Here is an 18,805-nt window from a genome sequence, read left to right on the forward strand (position 1 = left end):
CCATCCAGATTGCCCTACTCTGGCTGAAGAAAAAAGGGTTAATCTACACCCAACACAGTTGAGAGCAGGGTCACCATTCTGAAAACAGGGAATTTAAGAGAAAGTCTATATTCCAAGTGTTGAGATCTCTGCCTACATATCTTCGCAGAACTTGCCAGCCAGACTTATACCCTACAGGAAGGGGACTGAAGATTTTTCTCTGAATACCCCACCAGATCAAGACAAAAGATCTAAAGAGTCTGACATTAGGAGTTCACCATCAAAAAATGACAGCCAGATAACACTACAGGGAAACACACTATAAATAAGTTCACAATTTCCTATCAGTTTTTTGGTGCTGCACTCTTTAAATGTGCTTTGTTTGTCTGTTTCTTATTATTTATTTTTGGCTGTGTTGGGTCTTTATTGTTGTGCACGGGCTTTCCCTAGTTGCAGCAAGCGGGGGCTACTCTTCATTGTGGTGCACGGGCTTCTCATTGTGGTGGCTTCTCTTTGTTGAGGAGCACGGGCTCTAGGGCATGTGGGCTTCAGTAGCTGTGGTACACGGGCTCAGTAGTTGTGGCTCATGGGCTCTAGAGCACAAGCTCAGTAGTTATGGCGCACACGCTTAGTTGCTCTGCGGCATGTGGGTTCTTCCCGTAACAGGGCTCAAACCCGTGTCCCCTGCACTGGCAGGAGGATTCTTAATGACTGCGCCACCAGGGAAGTCCCAGTGCTGCACTCTTTAAGCATGAGCAGATATCCAAGGATCAGGCAACTAAGATACAGCTCTAAAATGCAGACAGAAACCAAAACCAACAAACAGGAAAAAAAGCAACTATAAAAGAATATGAAAACTTAAAAAAAACTATTACTAATACCCAGAAAAAGATAAAAGATATTGTACCCATGAAACAAGAATAATATTAAAAAGGAAACTGATCATAAGAATGGGTACACTTAAAAATACGATAGCAGAAATTAAAAACACAATAGAAGGAGTAAAAAATAAAGCTAAATAAATCTTCCGAAAAGTAGGACAAATGGACGAAGAAAAGAGAAAAATAAGAAAACATCCCTAATAGACATTCTAGAAGGAGAAACTAGAGAAGAATAAGTCAAATAATTAAAGGAAACCTCCAGAACTGAAAGACATGAATTTCCAAATTGAAAGAGGCTATCGAGTGCCAAGCACAAAAAATGAAGACAAACCCACACCAAGGCACATTATCATTAAATTTATAAAATACTGGGAATAAAAAAAGATCTTAAAAGTTTCAAGACAGGAAAACAGATCACATACAAATCAGAATGGCGTCAAACACCTCAAGAGAAACTTTGGAAGCTAGAAGACAAGGGAGCAAGCAATGTCTCCAAAATTCTAAGGAAAAATTACTTTCTTCTGTATGCAGTCAAAAATATAAATTAAGTATGAAGTTAGAAGAAAGACACTTTTAGACAGACAAGTTCTCAAAAATTTACCTCCCAGGGATTCTTTTTTAGAAAGCTGGAGGAGATTTTCCACAAAGCTGAGAGGGTAAACCAAGAAATTCAGGAAACAAGGGTTTCAACTCAAGAAAAAAGCAAAAGGAACTCCCAGAATGGCAGCTGAACACTAGGAATAGTACCACCAATCATAATGGAGCAAGGTAGAACCCTCTAAGAAAGTTATTTCTAAGAAAAGAAAATGTCAAATTAAATACCTGATACATTTAAATTATTTAAGAAAGAACTTAGACAAGGGATACTTTGAAGATGAATTAGTGGTATGAACATTTAAAAAATAATAGGGAGACTTCCCTGGTGGTCCAGTGGGAAGATTCCACGCTCCCAATGTAGGGGGCCCGAGTTCAATCCCTGGTTGGGGAACTAGATCCCGCATGCCTGTAGCAATTAAGAGTTCACATGCACAACAAATAAGTTCGTGTGCCGCAACTAAGACCTGGCTCAGCCAAAATAAATAAATTTAAATAAATAAATGTCAACCTTTGGGCTTCCCTGGTGGCGCAGTGGTTAAGAATCCGCCTGCCAATGCAGGGGACACGGGTTCGAGCCCTGTCCAGGAAGATCCCACATGCCACAGAGCAACTAAGCCCGTGAGCCACAACTCCTGAGCCTGTGCTCTAGAGCCCGCAAGCCACAACTACTGAGCCCACATGCCACAACTACTGAAGCCCGTACCCAGAGCCCGTGCTCCACAACAAGAGAAGCCACTGCAGTGAGAAGCTGGCGCTCCACAACGAAGAGTAGCCCCCGCTGGCCACAACTAGAGAAAGCCTGTGCGCAGCAATGAAGACCCAATGCAGCCAAAAATAAATAAATAAATAAATAATAAATAAATTTTAAGAATTAAAAATTAAAAAATAAATGTCAACCTTTAAAAAAAATAAGCAAATGAAAAAAACAAAGCTTCACTGTTAAATATACAACATCTTTAATCCCAAAGAAAACAAAGTGTTGTACAGGAAAGGGGAAAAAAAAAATCATCATATACTACATGGCCCAACTGTGATCAGTCACAATGATGTAAAAATCCTCAACACTGATCTAATCAAAATCCTGAAACATATAGGAACCACAAAAAGTAGTTCAGTTTGGGGAAGAAAAAATGAAGAGTTCAGTTCGGAGCACAGTAAGTTTGAGGTATGGCATATTATCTAAGGTGACAGCAGTGAGCAGGCAGTTAAAGATGCAGGATGCAGCACATAAGAGAAATGAGGGCTGGAGAGAACACATCTGAAAGTCACTCACAGAAGGGAGAAGAACTGAAGCCACAAGGCCAGCTGAACTGGGATGGAAGAAAGGTGATGGAAGTAGGTAGTCAAGATTAGCATCTTGAGGAAGCAGCTATATTTTAATGGGCAGGAAAAAGAGTTAAAAGGGTTAGAGACACAGAAAGAGAAAGAAGAAAACATTGATGTCAAATGAGTAGAGTTTCATGAAGGAAACAGAAGGGGGCGTAATACAACCAAAAGAATAAGGACTGGATAAAGAAAAATACCGGATTTCACACTCATCCAAAGAGCATTAGATTTTACAACAAAAAGAATGAAAACAAAATAAAACTGGATTTTACTCTTCAAGGGAATACAGGGAAGACAGGACCAGGCTAAAAAAGGGTTAAGTAGTGAATGAGTAGTCAGAAGGTTGAGGCAAGTATAAGGTGACTTAAGAAGTCTAGTCATAAAGGTCTAGTCAAAAAGAAAAACTGAATGACTATTTCAGAGGACAACACAATCAAGGAAGAATCAAAGGTTTTTCACTTTTTGGTTTTATAATGCTTAGGAAGGGCCAAGAACATCTGTAGGCTGTGGGAGAGGATTCAAAAGAGAAAAAAAACTAAAGATGCAACACGGAGAGGAAATAACCAATGAGGCAAGATCTCAGGGGAAGAAGGAAAAAAAGGAACAGTAGGCACAAGCAGAGGACTTCCTGGGCACTGAGATGAGAAAAAAGGGGGAGTAGAGACTTTTTACGGCAATTTTTGAGGGGGCTCGTGGCAGGGAGCTCTTGGGTGGTGTCAACCTTCTGAATAGGTATGAGGTAAGGTTATCTCCATAGAATGAAAGAGATACAGTGACATTGTTAGGGGCTTAAGAACAGCAGAAAAGGTTTGGAACAGGCACTATGGTGAATTCAGTTCGGGAAACAAACGGCAGCAAAGAAGGCCCAGTAGAGTTAAAAAGCTCAAACTTGTAGAACAGATAAATGGCCTGGTTTCACAACTTTCTTCAACATTAAGCAAACTAATAATAATGGAATCTTCCCAGAACTTGCGTTAGCAATGGAGATAAGGTAAAAGGAAAACCTTCCTTGAGATATAAAATGCCTTCTGAAATCATTCACTTAGTAAAAACCAAGAAATAACAAGCTCATAGGACTAGAAGAAACTTTCAGAAGAGGGTTGCCTTCACTGGGCCTCCAAAAAATCCTCTGATATGGCCATCCCAAAGAAGAGACAGATATTTGATATTTGTAGAGAATATGTCATAGAGGCCAAATCCATTTGGTTGAATATTTTAAGAATGCCCCAACATCTACTAGATGCCAGGAAATTATATCAAGTAGAATTCTACCCATAAAATTCCTAGATGCCCAGAAGTAATCTATACAAAAATGAGTTATCCTCAGTCAACAAAGAGAGATCAAAGATTCAAACAGAGGATCAGCATCAAGAGAGTATAATTTGCTGTAACGTAGGAGTCACCCAGTAGCATTAACAAATCTCCTTCTCTAGAGATTCTAAAGAACAAAATAGAGCCTGGAGGATTCAAGTATTTCCCTGGAAGAGGTATATGCCAAGAAAATTTACTGAGCACATGTTCTGAGTACAACTGTGTACAATGGACTTCAGAGAGATACAGGAAGATGACAAGGTCTCTGAAGATCATAAACCTATATTCAACCTTATCAAAGAAAAAGATGACACATGAAAATGACTGAACTGAACAGTACAACAAATTTATAAGTGGAAATCAGAAGACCAAGCAGCTTCCACCTATCGATATATATATATACAGGTATATAGTAGATATGTATATATATGTTCTCAGAACCAGATGGATGGATGTCATAAGAGAACACCTTCTGAAGAAGGCTTTGCATTTATTTTTTAAATTTATAAAGTTTTGAGGGTCATTAAAAACTACAGACAAGTGAATTGGAGGCAAAAAAAATTCCAAAAAAGACTAATGAAACAGAGGATTAACCAAGATGGCAGAGTAGAAGGACGTGCTCTCACTCCCTGTTGCGAGAGCACCAGAATCACAACTGGCTGCTGGACAATCATCGACAGGAAGACACTGGAACTCACCAAGGAGGATACCCCACGTCCAAGGACAGAGGAGAAGCCACAGTGAGACGGTAGGAGGGGCGCAATCAGAGTAAAATCAAATCCCATAACTGCTGGGTGGGTGACTCACAGACTGGCGAACACTTATACCACAGAAGTCCACCCAATGGAGTGAAGCTTCTGAGCCCCACGTCAGGCTTCCCAACCTGGGGGTCCGGCAACAGGAGGAGGAATTCCTAGAGAATCAGACTCTGAAGCCTAGTGGGAATTGATTGCAGGACTTCGACACGACTGGGGGAAACAGAGACCCCACTCTTGGAGGGCACACACAAAGTAGTGTGCGCATCGGGACCCAGGGGAAGGAGCAGTGACCCTGGGGGAGACTGAACCAGACCTACCTGCTGGTGTTGGGGGGTCTCCTGCAGAGGCGGGGGGTGGCTCTGTTTCACCGTGGGGACAAGGACACTGGCAGCGGAGGTTCTGGGAAGTGCTCCTTGGCGTGAGCCCTCCCAGAGTCTGCCATTAACCCCATCAAAGAGCCCAAGTAGGCGCCAGTGTTGGGTTGCCTCAGGCAAAACAACCAACAGGGAGGGAACCCAGCCCCACCCATCAACAGTCAAGTGGATTAAAGTGTTACGGAGCTCCGTCCGCCACAGCAACAGTCAGCTCTACCCACCACCAGAGCCTCCCATCAAGCCTCTTAGATAGCCTCAACCACCAGAGGACAGACAGCAGAAGCAAGAAAAACTACAATACTGCAGCCTGTGGACCAAAACCCACAGTTACAGAAAGATAGACAAGATGAAAAGGCAGAGGGCTATATATCAGATGAAGGAACAAGAAAAAACCCCAGAAAAACAACTAAATGAAGTGGAGATAGGCAACCTTCCAGAAAAAGAATTCAGAATAATGATAGTGAAGATGATCCAGGACCTCGGAATAAGAATGGAGGCAAAGATTGAGAAGATGCAAGAAATGATTAACAAAGACCTAGAAGAATTAAAGAACAAACAAACAGAGATGACCAATACAATAACTGAAATGAAAACTACACTAGAAGGAATCAATAGCAGAATAACTGAGGCAGAAGAACGGATAAGTGACCTGGAAGACAGAATGGTGGAATTCACTGCTGCGGAACAGACTAAAGAAAAAAGAATGAAAAGAAATGAAGATAGCCTAAGAGACCTCTGGGACAACATTAAACGCAACAACATTCGCATTATAGGGGTCCCAGAAGGAGAAGAGAGAGAGAAAGGGCCAGAGAAAATATTTGAAGAGATTATAGTCGAAAACTTCCCTAACATGGGAAAGGAAATAGCCACCCAAGTCCAGGAAGCGCAGAGAGTCCCATACAGGATAAACCCAAGGAGAAACACGCCGAGACACATAGTAATCAAAATGGCAAAAAATAAAGACAAAGAAAAATTATTGAAAGCAGCAAGGGAAAAACGACAAATAACATACAAGGGAACTCCCATAAGGTTAACAGCTGATTTCTCAGCAGAAACTCTACAAGCCAGAAGGGAGTGGCATGATATACTTAAAGTGATGAAAGGGAAGAACCTACAACCAAGATTACTCTACCCGGCAAGGATCTCATTTAGATTTGATGGAGAAATCAAAAGCTTTACAGACAAGCAAAAGCTAAGAGAATTCAGCACCACCAAACCAGCTCTACAACAAATGCTAAAGGAACTTCTCTAAGTGGGAAACACAAGAGAAGAAAAGGACCTACAAAAACAAACCCAAAACAATTAAGAAAATGGTCATAGGAACATACATATCGATAATTACCTTAAACGTGAATGGATTAAATGCTCCAACCAAAAGACACAGGCTCGCTGAATGGATATAAAAACAAGACCCATATATATGCTGTCTACAAGAGACCCACTTTAGACCTAGGGACACATACAGACTGAAAGTGAGGGGATGGAAAAAGATATTCCATGCAAATGGAAATCAAAAGAAAGTTGGAGTAGCTATACTCATATCAGATAAAATAGACTTTAAAGTAAAGAATGCTACAGGAGACAAAGAAGGACACTACATAATGATCAAGAGATCAATCCAAGAAGAAGATATAACAATTATAAATATATATGCACCCAACATAGGAGCACCTCAATACATAAGGCAACTGCTAACAGCCATAAAAGAGGAAATTGACAGTAACACAATAATAGTGGGGGACTTTAACACCTCACTTACACCAATGGACAGATCATCCAAAATGAAAATAAATAAGGAAACAGAAGCTTTAAATGACACAATAGACCAGATAGATTTAATTGATATTTATAGGACATTCCAACCAAAAACAGCAGATTACACGTTCTTCTCAAGTGCGCACAGAACATTCTCCAGGATAGATCACATCTTGGGTCACAAATCAAGCCTCAGTAAATTTAAGAAAATTGAAATCATATCAAGCATCTTTTCTGACCACAATGCTATGAGATTAGAAATGAATTACAGGGAAAAAAACGTAAAAAACACAAACACATGGAGGCTAAACAATACGTTACTAAATAACCAAGAGATCACTGAAGAAATCAAAGAAGAAATCAAAAAATACCTAGAGACAAATGACAATGAAAACACGACGACCCAAAACCTATGGGATGCAGCAAAAGCAGTTCTAAGAGGGAAGTTTATAGCTATACAAGCCTAAAGAAACAAGAAAAATCTCAAGTAAACAATCTAACCTTACACCTAAAGAAACTAGAGAAAGAAGAACAAACAAAACCCAAAGTTAGCAGAAGGAAAGAAATCATAAAGATCAGAGCAGAAATAAATGAAATAGAAACAAAGAAAACAATAGCAAAGATCAATAAAACTAAAAGCTGGTTCTTTGAGAAAATAAACAAAATTGATAAGCCATTAGCCAGACTCATCAAGAAAAAGAGGGAGAGGACTCAAATCAATAAAATCAGAAATGAAAAAGGAGAAGTTACAACAGACACTGCAGAAATACAAAGCATCCTAAGAGACTACTACAAGCAACTTTATCCCAATAAAATGGATAACCTGGAAGAAACGGACAAATTCTTAGAAAGGTATAACCTTCCAAGACTGAACCAGGAAGAAATAGAAAATATGAACAGACCAATCACAAGCAATGAAATTGAAACTGTGATTAAAAATCTTCCAACAAACAAAAGTCCAGGACCAGATGGCTTCACAGGTGAATTCTATCAAACATTTAGAGAAGAGCTAACACCTATCCTTCTCAAACTCTTCCAAAAAATTGCAGAGGAAGGAACACTCCCAAACTCATTCTATGAGGTCACCATCACCCTGATACCAAAACCAGACAAAGACACTACAAAGAAAGAAAATTACAGACCGATATCACTGATGAATATAGATGCAAAAATCCTCAACAAAATACTAGCAAACAGAATCCAACAACACATTAAAAGGATCATACACCACGATCAAGGGGGATTTATCCCAGGGATGCAAGGATTCTTCAATATACGCAAATCAATCAATGTGATACACCATATTAACAAGTTGAAGAATAAAAACCATATGATCATCTCAATAGATGCAGAAAAAGCTTTTGACAAAATTCAACACCCATTTATGATAAAAACTCTCCAGAAAGTGGGCATAGAGGGAACCTACCTCAACATAATAAAGGCCATATATGGCAAAGCCACAGCAAACATCATTCTCAATGGTGAAAAACTGAAAGCATTTCCTCTAAGATCAGGAATGAGACAAGGATGTCCACTCTCACCACTATTATTCAACATAGTTCTGGAAGTCTTAGCCACGGCAATCAGAGAAGAAAAAGAAATAAAAGGAATACAAATTGGAAAAGAAGAAGTAAAACTGTCACTGTTTGCAGATGACATGATACTATACATAGAGAATCCTAAAACTGCCACCAGAAAACTGCTAGAGCTAATTAATGAATATGGTAAAGCTGCAGGATACAAAATTAATGCACAGAAATGTCTTGCATTCCTATACACTAATGATGAAAAATCTGAAAGAGAAATTATGGAAACACTCCCATTTACCATTGCAACAAAAAGAATAAAATACCTAGGAATAAACCTACCTAGGGAGACAAAAGACCTGTATGCAGAAAACTATAAGACACTGATGAAAGAAATTAAAGATGATACCAACAGATGGAGAGATATACCATGTTCTTGGATTGGAAGAATCAACATTGTGAAAATGACTATACTACCCAAAGCAATCTACAGATTCAATGCAATCCCTATCAAATTACCAATGGCATTTTTTACGGAACTAGAACAAATCATCTTAAAATTTGTATGGAGACATAAAGGACTCCGAATAGCCAAAGCAATCTTGAGGGAAAAAAACGGAGTTGGAGGAATCAGACTCCCTGACTTCAGACTATACTACAAAGCTACAGTAATCAAGACAATATGGTACTGGCACAAAAACAGAAACATAGATCAATGGAACAAGATAGAAAGCCCAGAGATAAACCCACGCACCTATGGTTAACTAATCTATGACAAAGGAGGCAAAGATATACAATGGAGAAAAGACAGTCTCTTCAATAAGTGGTGCTGGGGAAACTGGACAGCTACATGTAAAAGAATGAAATTAGAATACTCCTTAACACCATACACAAAAATAAACTCAAAATGGATTCGAGACCTAAATGTAAGACTGGACACTATAAAACTCTTAGAGGAAAACATAGGAAGAACACTCTTTGACATAAATCACAGCAAGATCTTTTTTGATCCACCTCCTAGAGTAATGGAAATAAAAACACAAATAAACAAATGGGACCTAATGAAACTTCAAAGCTTTTGCACAGCAAAGGAAACCATAAACAAGACGAAAAGACAACCCTCAGAATGGGAGAAAATATTTGCAAACGAATCAACGGACAAAGGATTAATCTCCAAAATATATAAACAGCTCATTCAGCTCAATATTAAAGAAACAATCACCCCAATCCAAAAATGGGCAAAGACCTAAATAGACATTTCTCCAAAGAAGACATACAGACGGCCACGAAGCACATGAAAAGATGCTCAACATCACTAATTATTAGAGAAATGCAAATCAAAACTACAATGAGGTATCACCACACACCAGTTAGAATGGGCATCATCAGAAAATCTACAAACAACAAATGCTGGAGAGGGTGTGGAGAAAAGGGAACCCTCTTGCACTGTTGATGGGAATGTAAACTGATACAGCCACTATGGAGAACAATATGGAGGTTCCTTAAAAAACTAAAAATAGAATTACCATATGACCCAGCAATCCCACTACTGGGCATATACCCAGAGAAAACCATATTTCAAAAAGACACATGCACCCCAATGTTCATTGCAGCACTATTTACAATAGCCAGGTCATGGAAGCAACCTAAATGCTCATCGACAGACGAATGGATAAAGAAGATGTGGTACATATATACAATGGAATATTACTCAGCCATAAAAAGGAACGAAATTGAGTCATTTGTTGAGACGTGGATGGATCTAGAGACTGTCATACAGAGTGAAGTAAGTCAGAAAGAGAAAAACAAATATCGTATATTAACGCATGTATGTGGAACCTAGAAAAATGGTACAGATGAGCCAGTTTGCAGGGCAGAGGTTGAGACACAGATGTAGAGAAAAGACATATGGACACCAAGGGGGGAAAACTGCGGTGGGGTGGGGATGGTGTTGTGCTGAATTGCGCGATTGGGATTGACATGTATACACTGATGTGTATAAAATTGATGCCTAATAAGAACCTGCAGTATAAAAAAACAAACAAACAAAACAACTAATACTAAACTTTCATTGGGTTATTTGTATGGAAACATGTTAATATAAATGTTTCAGACATTACATGAAATTTCTAAAAATCTTATATGTTCTGGTATAATGTTATAAGTCATAATCCTAGTTATTACTTTAAAATGTATATCTCAGAAATAACTAATTTTCTTGTCAACTGCATTATTATGAACTTTCATCAAATCTTTAACCGTGGTCATTTTGAAGTCTTTTGTAATTTACAGACAGTTCTGTGTGTACTCTGATGCTTTTGCAAATATGTTCCTATAAAAGGGTTTCATCTTTAAGAAATTCATGGAAAAGACTCTGACAAGTGCAGGTTTCTGGTAACTGACTGTACTGCTGAACTGAATGAATAAGCATTTTCAGAACTCTAATGAAAAACTGATGAACTCATAAAAGTGCTAACAAAAGATCAAGATGAAAAAAAAAATTAATTACATGGGACTGAGTGAACTGATGAGGATGAGTATAATTTTTGTGACTTTCTGTCTGAATTAAAAAAAAAAAAATCCAACAAGGACTCAGAGGCAAAGAATATACAAATCAATTTTCACTGCAAAGTAAAGGAGCTATTACAGTGGAGGATTACTGGACTGAATGTCAATATTATGACATAGTATGACTGTGTTTCATGTTTGGTAATTGCAACCATTGTTGCTTTTGTTGTGGTCATCCATGTACAATGTTTGGTGTCAGTCTATTTATCTCTTGTAAAAATAAAATACAGTGTGTGTGTGTGGAAAAAAAAAAAAAAAAAGACTAATGAAACATATGTAGGGACAGTAGTTGAAATAAACCCCCAAAATTATCTTGCCCAGAAGTGACAATTAATGTACTGGACAGGATCAGAGGTAGCAGAATAATGGAAAGTGAAGAGCCTTAGAGGTGTGCCTGACGAGCCTGGGTTTATCACAATTTAGAATATGGTACTTTTGTGTTCCAGCTAAAAATGGCAAGATGAAAACAGAGGTAGAGAGTTAATCTAGCAGCTACATATTGGGATAAGGAAGGATGAAGAGTATATCTTAGAAGGCTGCTATCACACATGAGGGTATGACAGCATGAACCAGAGCAAACGCTACAGAATGGGAGGGGAAAAGGTAGACCAAGAGATGAGGAAGTCAAAGATGGATTGGATTTAACACCAAAGAAAGGAGAATCAACAAACAGGAGACCAGAATGACAGTAGAGAGGAATAAGAAAGTGGCATAGGATCTTATTGAGAAGTAAGGTGGAGATTAAAGGAAGAAGAATTTAGGTTTGTTTTTGTTTTTGTTTTTGTTTTAATTTATTTATTTATTTATGGCTGTGTTGGGTCTTCGTTTCTGTGAGAGGGCTTTCTCTAGTTGCGGCACGTGGGGGCCACTCTTCATCGCGGTGCGCGTGCCTCTATCGCGGCCTCTCTTGTTGCGGAGCCCAGGCTCCAGACACGCAGGCTCAGTAATTGTGGCTCACGGGCCTAGTTGCTCCGTGGCATGTGGGATCTTCCCAGACCAGGGCTCGAACCCGTGTCCCCTGCACTGGCAGGCAGATTCTCAACCACTGCGCCACCAGGGAAGCCCTAGTTTTTTTAAAGACTATAAATTTCAGGAGGCTGAATAAGCTTTTTTCCCTAGCTCTGAGTTTTCCCCCGTAAGATTTCACAAAAACAGGAATATAGGAACATAAAAGGCAGAATAAATGAATGATAAAAGCAGGACCCTTACAAATTTGATCCCATAGATCTCAAAAGATTTTATGAAACCATAAATGAAATACATGCTTAAAAATTAAGAATTAAAATTATATGAACGTTAAAGCATAAGGTAGTAAACCATTAATAAGCAATCATTATGACAACCAATTACAGTTATAGTAAATATGCTCCTGGAAGTTGAAGGAAGAAACTTTCTGCAGAAATGTGAAAAACAGAAATCTATTTCCGTAAGACAATAAAATTATTTACAACCCATTTTAACAATGAACAAAAGCATACCTTTAATGTTCCATCAGCTGAACAACTAGCCAAAAGCTTATCATCTGGTGAAAATCTGCAGTGATTGACTGAATCTGTATGGCCAAACATGGTATTTCGACATTCTTTTTGATTCAGAGCCCAGAGCTATTTGAGAAAGATAAAAAGATAACTGAAAAACTAGCAGTGAATGGGGAAAAGTTAGAAATCATGTAAAGTTCTTCCTTCCCTCCCAATTAAGCTTTTTCAGTTACAGGAAGCGTTCCATTCACAGATTGACAAAGGTGTCAAACACAAAGGTGAACTTGTGATTAACGAGTAATGGGGCAGCCCTTAGATCAGCACCTAAATCTACTAAGGGACTTGAAGGTTTATCTAGGCTTCAGTCTGAGCCCTAAACTAGCTAAACAATTACTGCTTATTTTAACAAAGTAGTTTGAAATCATTATTATTTTACTCAGCTGTATAACAAGTAATATGTAAAATAAATTGCCCAATTTTTTTAGATGCTAAGTTATCCAACTCTAAAAATAGTCATTTCTAAGATTTCCCTATGCAAACCTAGAGTCTACTAACTAGGCTAAAATCTATTAACGCTCTTAAAAAATGACTCAAAAATACAAAGACTGCAAAGATAGATATAAATACATTTGATGGGAAACATAAGGGATTAGAAGAGCAAGTTAAACAACCCTTCCTGGAAGCAATCAACCAAATCCAGAAGGTGGGACATTCCACAGGATAAATGACTCAATTTTTCTAACAAATCAATGGCATAAAAAAAGAGATAGACGGGAAGGGGAACATTTAAAGAATAAAAGAGATTTAAGAGACATATCAACCAAATGCCACTTGAAGTTTGGATTCTGACTCCAATAAATCTATGGTAGAAAGATATGTTTTGAGACTAATAAGGAAAAAAGAACATGGACCAGGTATATTATGAAATTACTGTTTATTATGTTAGGTATGATAATGGCATGGTATATATGTTTTAGACCTCAGACATTCATGCTGAAGTATTCTGGGTGAAATGATATGTTACCTGGGATTTGCTATAAAATGCTCTAACCCAAAAAAATGGGAGGTGGTGGGGGAATAAAATACAATTGGTAAATGTTGACAATTGTTGGAGCTAGATGATGGACACCACGAGAGTTACTATTCTCTCTCCTTTGGGGTATGTTTGAAAAGTATAAAAAATGTAAATAAAATGGGCAAGGGTGATTTGTGCTAATTAAACACAGAAGAAGAAATCATTTACCTCCCAAAATTAATCTTAATAAAAATCCTTTGGAAGTGATCAGTAAGTCCTGTTCTTTATGTCCATCTCCATCCCTAGCTTCTTTTATTCCAGTCCCAGATAAACCCAATTCTGCAGATTAACGCAAATTACATGGGAGCAGCATCAAATTTACATCTTTTCATTGGCTTCTCTCAGTTCAAAAAGCACAAGAAGGGCTTCCCTGGTGGCACAGTGGTTAAGAATCTGCCTGCCAATGAAGGGGACACGGGTTCGAGCCCTGGTCCGGGAAGATCCCACATGCCACAGAGCAACTAAGCCCGTGCACCACAACTACTGAGCCTGTGCTCTAGAGCCCGCGAGCCACAACTACTGAGCCCACGCGCCACAACTACTGAAGCCCACGTGCCTAGAGCCCGTGCTCCGCAAGGAGAGAAGCCACCGCAATGAGAAGCCCGCACATGCACCAAAGAGCAGCCCCCGCTCTCTGCAACTAGATAAAGCCCGTGCACAGCAACGAAGACCCAACACAGCCAAAATTTAAAAAAAAAAAAAAAAAGCACAAGAAGTGGGACTTCCTTGGTGGCGCAGGGGTTAAGAATCCACCTGCCAATGTGGGGGACACGGGTTCAAGCCCTGGTCCGGGAAGATCCCACGTGCCGTGAAGCAAATAAGCCTGTGCACCACAACTACTGAGCCTGCACTCTAGAGCCCACGAGCCACAACTACTGAAGCCCACGCATCCTAGAGCCCGTGCTCTGCAACAAGAGAAGCCACCGCAATGAGAAGCCCGTGCACCTCAATGAAGAGTAGCCCCCACTCGCCGCAACTAGAGATAGCCCACGCACAGCAACAAAGACCCAACGCAGCCAAAGAAATAAATAATTTTTTTTAAAAAAAAGAACTTAAAGTTTATAAAAATAAGAGAATAGAACCCTTGCATAGGACATAGGACCCAGGACTTGAAAGAATACAATAAAATCAGATTTTTTTTTTTTAAAAAAAAAGCACAATTAGTAAGTCCTAATAGCCCTCATGGAAATGCAAGTGTGGAATGACCAGTCTTAAAGTAAAACTTGTCCTTATTTAAAACTGTTGACTGGGCTTCCCTGGTGGTACAGTGGTTAAGAATCCGCCTGCCAATGCAGGGGACATGGGTTCAAGCCCTGGTCCGGGAAGATCCCACATGTCGCGGAGCAACTAAGCCTGTGCGCCACAACTACTGAGCTTGCGCTCTAGAGCCCGCGAGCCACAACTACTGAGCCTGAGTGCCACAACTACTGAAGCTCGTACGCCTAGAGCCCATGCTCCACAACAAGAGAAGCCACCACAATGAGAAGCCCACACACCGCAAGGAAGAGCAGCCCCCGCTCACTGCAACTAGAGAAAGTCCGCATGCAGCAATGAAAACCCAACACAGCCAAAAATAAATAAATAAAATAAATAAATTTATCTTAAAAAAATTACCAAACATATGTGGAACGAATATCTATTTCTGGTTTTAGTTTGGTTTAAAATTTGTTCTTTTCCTATCAGTACATTTTTTCCCTCCTCTTTCTGATATCAGACTCTCTCTTTCGAATCTTGAATCAAGCCCCAGTCATAATTCAAGTGGAGCTGACCTCACCTATTCGTCCCATTTCTACATGGCTAAACCTGTGACCCCTGGCCAATCGAAGGATTCCATCCTACTGACCACTAGGGTTATTCAGCAATGCGCATGTAACCCGAACCACGTCAACTAGAGTTTTCTCTATGGGAAGACTATGGGACCTGGGAAAGAGCGAGTTTCCCTTCCTCTGTGATTATGAGCTGTAATATCCATGTCAGCCTGGAGCTAAGGATAGCCAAATCTGCTGCACAGAGAGAATATGCCTGAATCAACAAAAAGGGAAACAGAGTCTAGAGATGGAGGGGGTGTTAGAGCCTGAGAAAGTATTTTAGGCATCTGGAATCAGCTATGCCTGAAGCCACACTCCTTCTAGACTTTTCAGTTACAAGAGCCAATAATATCTTTGTTGTTGTTGTTGTTGCTTAAGCTAATATGAAAGTTTCTACCCCTGCAACCAAAAGATCCCTGATTAATACAATATATGAAAAAAAATTAAAGGAGATGTTGTGATGTATCTACCAAATTTATCTACATAATTCTCATTATCCACACTTACTTTGAGGAAGCAGTCATTTGAACCAGTGGCTAAGAGAAGGTGATTACTATTGTTGGTGAAGTGGCAGCAATTGACTTGCTCTGAGTGCTCATCATAGGTATGTACTAGTTCCCCAGACACAGAATTCCAAATCTAAAGAGAATAGAGAAAATAAAATTTACAAGTACCCCTTATTTTCAAAGAGAAAACAGAGAGACAAAGCAAATGTGAGCTGTTTTGAAGATTTTCCCAGACATGATACTACTAATGAATACCTCCCCCTTCCCTAAATTATGTCAGCATTTTGCCAGAATGTTTTTTTTTTAATTACCTGTAAGTCTACCTGCAAGTAATGTAAAACATTACATTTTTCAAGGGCAAGATTTCACATGTTCATATGAATTGACAGCAGGCAGAAAAGTGCTATAAAAGGGATGGAATAATGGACTTCAGACCAGAATAATTAATCAGAGCAGTCTAAGACCTGGCTCTACCACTTATAAGTTGTGTGTCCCTAGTCAAGTCCTTAATTTACCTGCATTTCAGTTCCCCTCTCTGTAAAATGGGGATACTTGTACCCATCTTACACAATGCATGGTGTCAAATGACAAAGAATTTGATAAGTGTTCTGCTGACTTCAAGGTACTAATAAGTAAGTAAAGGCAAATGGCTCAGTGAAAAAAAATAAAGGCTTTAGATTCTGAGGGAAACCTAGCTTTCAACCCTGGTGCCATCAGGCATTAGTTAATATGAGCCTGGGCAAATGACTTCATCTCTGAACCTGTTTCCTCATCTCTAAAATGGGATCAACACTTACTTTGCAATTGTAGTGAGAAATTGATAATGTAATATAAGAAAGTGTGTAGTATAAAGCCTCATGCAGTGTTCTCAGTAAAAAGTAATCATTTTCCTAGTTACTATGTAAGTAGTCTGTTTCATCAAACAAACAAAAGAAATAAATTACCTAATGAGTTTTCACTGGGCTTTAGACTTTTAGAGGTACTAATGTCCCTCCCATAGCATTTTCTTTTATCTTATCAAAGCACTCTCCAAAGGTCCAAAGAGTTTATTTTATTTTAAAGTTCTGTAATAAGTACTTCTGCCTCTTGCTTTAAATTTCTTACAAATAGAAACTTGAGCCACATAGCTCTGACTCTGGAATACCACAGAATGGCCAACTCCAAGTCTGACTCAGAATAGTGGTTATAGAGTGAATTAACTGGTTGGTTGTAAAGCCACATAGAGAGTCCAATCTATCAAGAAGATTTTTCTGAAGTCTCAATTTAGTCTGGACACTCCGGGGTCCTCTTCAAGTAGATGCAAACTCCACAAAAACTCTCAAGCCAACTTTCTTGCTCCCAAGTCCACTAAGGCCCACCCCACCTAAACAGATTCAGCATTCCACACCCCTTTTGAAAAAAGCCTAAAATGAGGTCTCCCCTCCATTTATCAAATAAAATATTCCCCTAGACTTCACTTTCTCTTAAATTCCATAAAAATACTCTGGCTAAAAGCCAAATTTAGGGACAAGAAACAAAAAAAAGAATAATTAACAAAGATAAAAATTACCCTGTGGGTTTTCTTTTCTCTGTTTACTTTGTAGACTAGTAACCTGATTGTTAGTATGTTTATTCATCTAGTTTTGCATTGAATGTAAGCCAGCTCATAAAGGTAAAAAAAATCTTGGTTGCATTTCACAAATTATATATTTTACAACAGGAATCGATCTCAGACAATAATTCTGTTCAGCAACACTTCCGACCACAGTACACTTAGAGATTTCAACTGATATTTAACCCACAGACCTGTCAATAAGTGGCAGGCAAATTCATTAATCTGAAATTGTGTTTCCCAGCTGCCTGATAAATATAAATATCAGCTGTGTTTCCTAGGCTAATCAACCTAGGCATTTTTGCTTGTGCTTAAAAAGTTTTAGACAGAATTAATTTACAATGGATAAAACTGGTTTGCCTCAAGTTAGTAGATCAATAGGCAAGAGTCCTTTAACCCTACTTACTCTAGTCCCTCTATTACAGAAAAAGAAAATAAATTCTGTGGTGATTACAACTCAAGAGGAAAATATTTCCCTACCTTCACTTTTTTATCCACTGAGCAGGTTGCTATAAATCTGTCATCTGCAGAGAATGCACAGCAAAGCACTTCATCCTCATGAGCCTTGATTTCTAGAAGTTTCTCTCCTGTTTCAGCTTTGAAAACCTATGTAAGCAACAATAAAATCTTTTTACTATACCTATTTAACCATGGGCCATCATTCAATAAAATATTTCTTTAAAAGATCTTTATCACTGTTATTTTGCAACAGAAATGAACCTTGGCAATATCACTCCAAAAATGAGAATTTCTGTCAGAATTCGTATGCCTTAACATAAAAAGAAAATCATCCTGCCCAAAAAAAAAACACAAAGGGACTTCCCTGGTGGTCCAGTGGTTAAGACTCCGCACTCCCACTGCAGGGGGCCCGGGATCGATCCCTGGTCAGAGAAGTAAGATCCCTCCTGCCACGTAGTGCAGCAATCAATCAATCAATAGAACTGACAGTAGCTTCAGTTCTTGAGAACAGTCTGGCAAATTCTTAACAATCAGTAGAAAACACTTCATTCAATATGCCTTCTGCGGCTCAAAAGCCAAAATTAATAAAAGTAGTAATAAAGTACACATATAGAAATAAGGCTTATAATCATAATCTTGCAATCTTAAATTTAAATGTTTTAACTAGTTTTTGTTTCCTTCAAAATCAAAACGTTGAGTACCAATTTAAAGAAAAGCACTCATTCATGTTTTCTGAAAACAAATGAGAAATTAAAATTCCTTCAAGCACCTAAGGAAATAATCTAGTCCAATTCCTATTTACAGTCAGAAATC

General features: G+C 38.8%; 1 protein-coding gene across 5 annotated transcripts in view; it reads right to left on the reverse strand.

The window, feature by feature from the left end:
• Positions 1-18,805, reverse strand: part of APAF1 (apoptotic peptidase activating factor 1) — a 96,390-nt gene that overhangs the window by 41,124 nt on the left and 36,461 nt on the right. For all 5 annotated transcript variants that reach the window (XM_082419319.1, XM_082419317.1, XM_082419318.1 and 2 more), the window contains 3 exons: positions 18,014-18,139; positions 15,944-16,075; positions 12,554-12,679 (listed from right to left, as the gene is read on the reverse strand). In XM_082419319.1, the coding sequence (XP_082275445.1) occupies positions 12,554-12,679; positions 15,944-16,075; positions 18,014-18,139 (384 nt within the window). The remainder of the gene's footprint in view (positions 1-12,553; positions 12,680-15,943; positions 16,076-18,013; positions 18,140-18,805) is intronic.

Source organism: Balaenoptera physalus, assembly GCF_965194825.1.
Source record: "Balaenoptera physalus genome assembly, chromosome: 13".
Classification (NCBI taxonomy): Eukaryota; Metazoa; Chordata; class Mammalia; order Artiodactyla; family Balaenopteridae; genus Balaenoptera; species Balaenoptera physalus.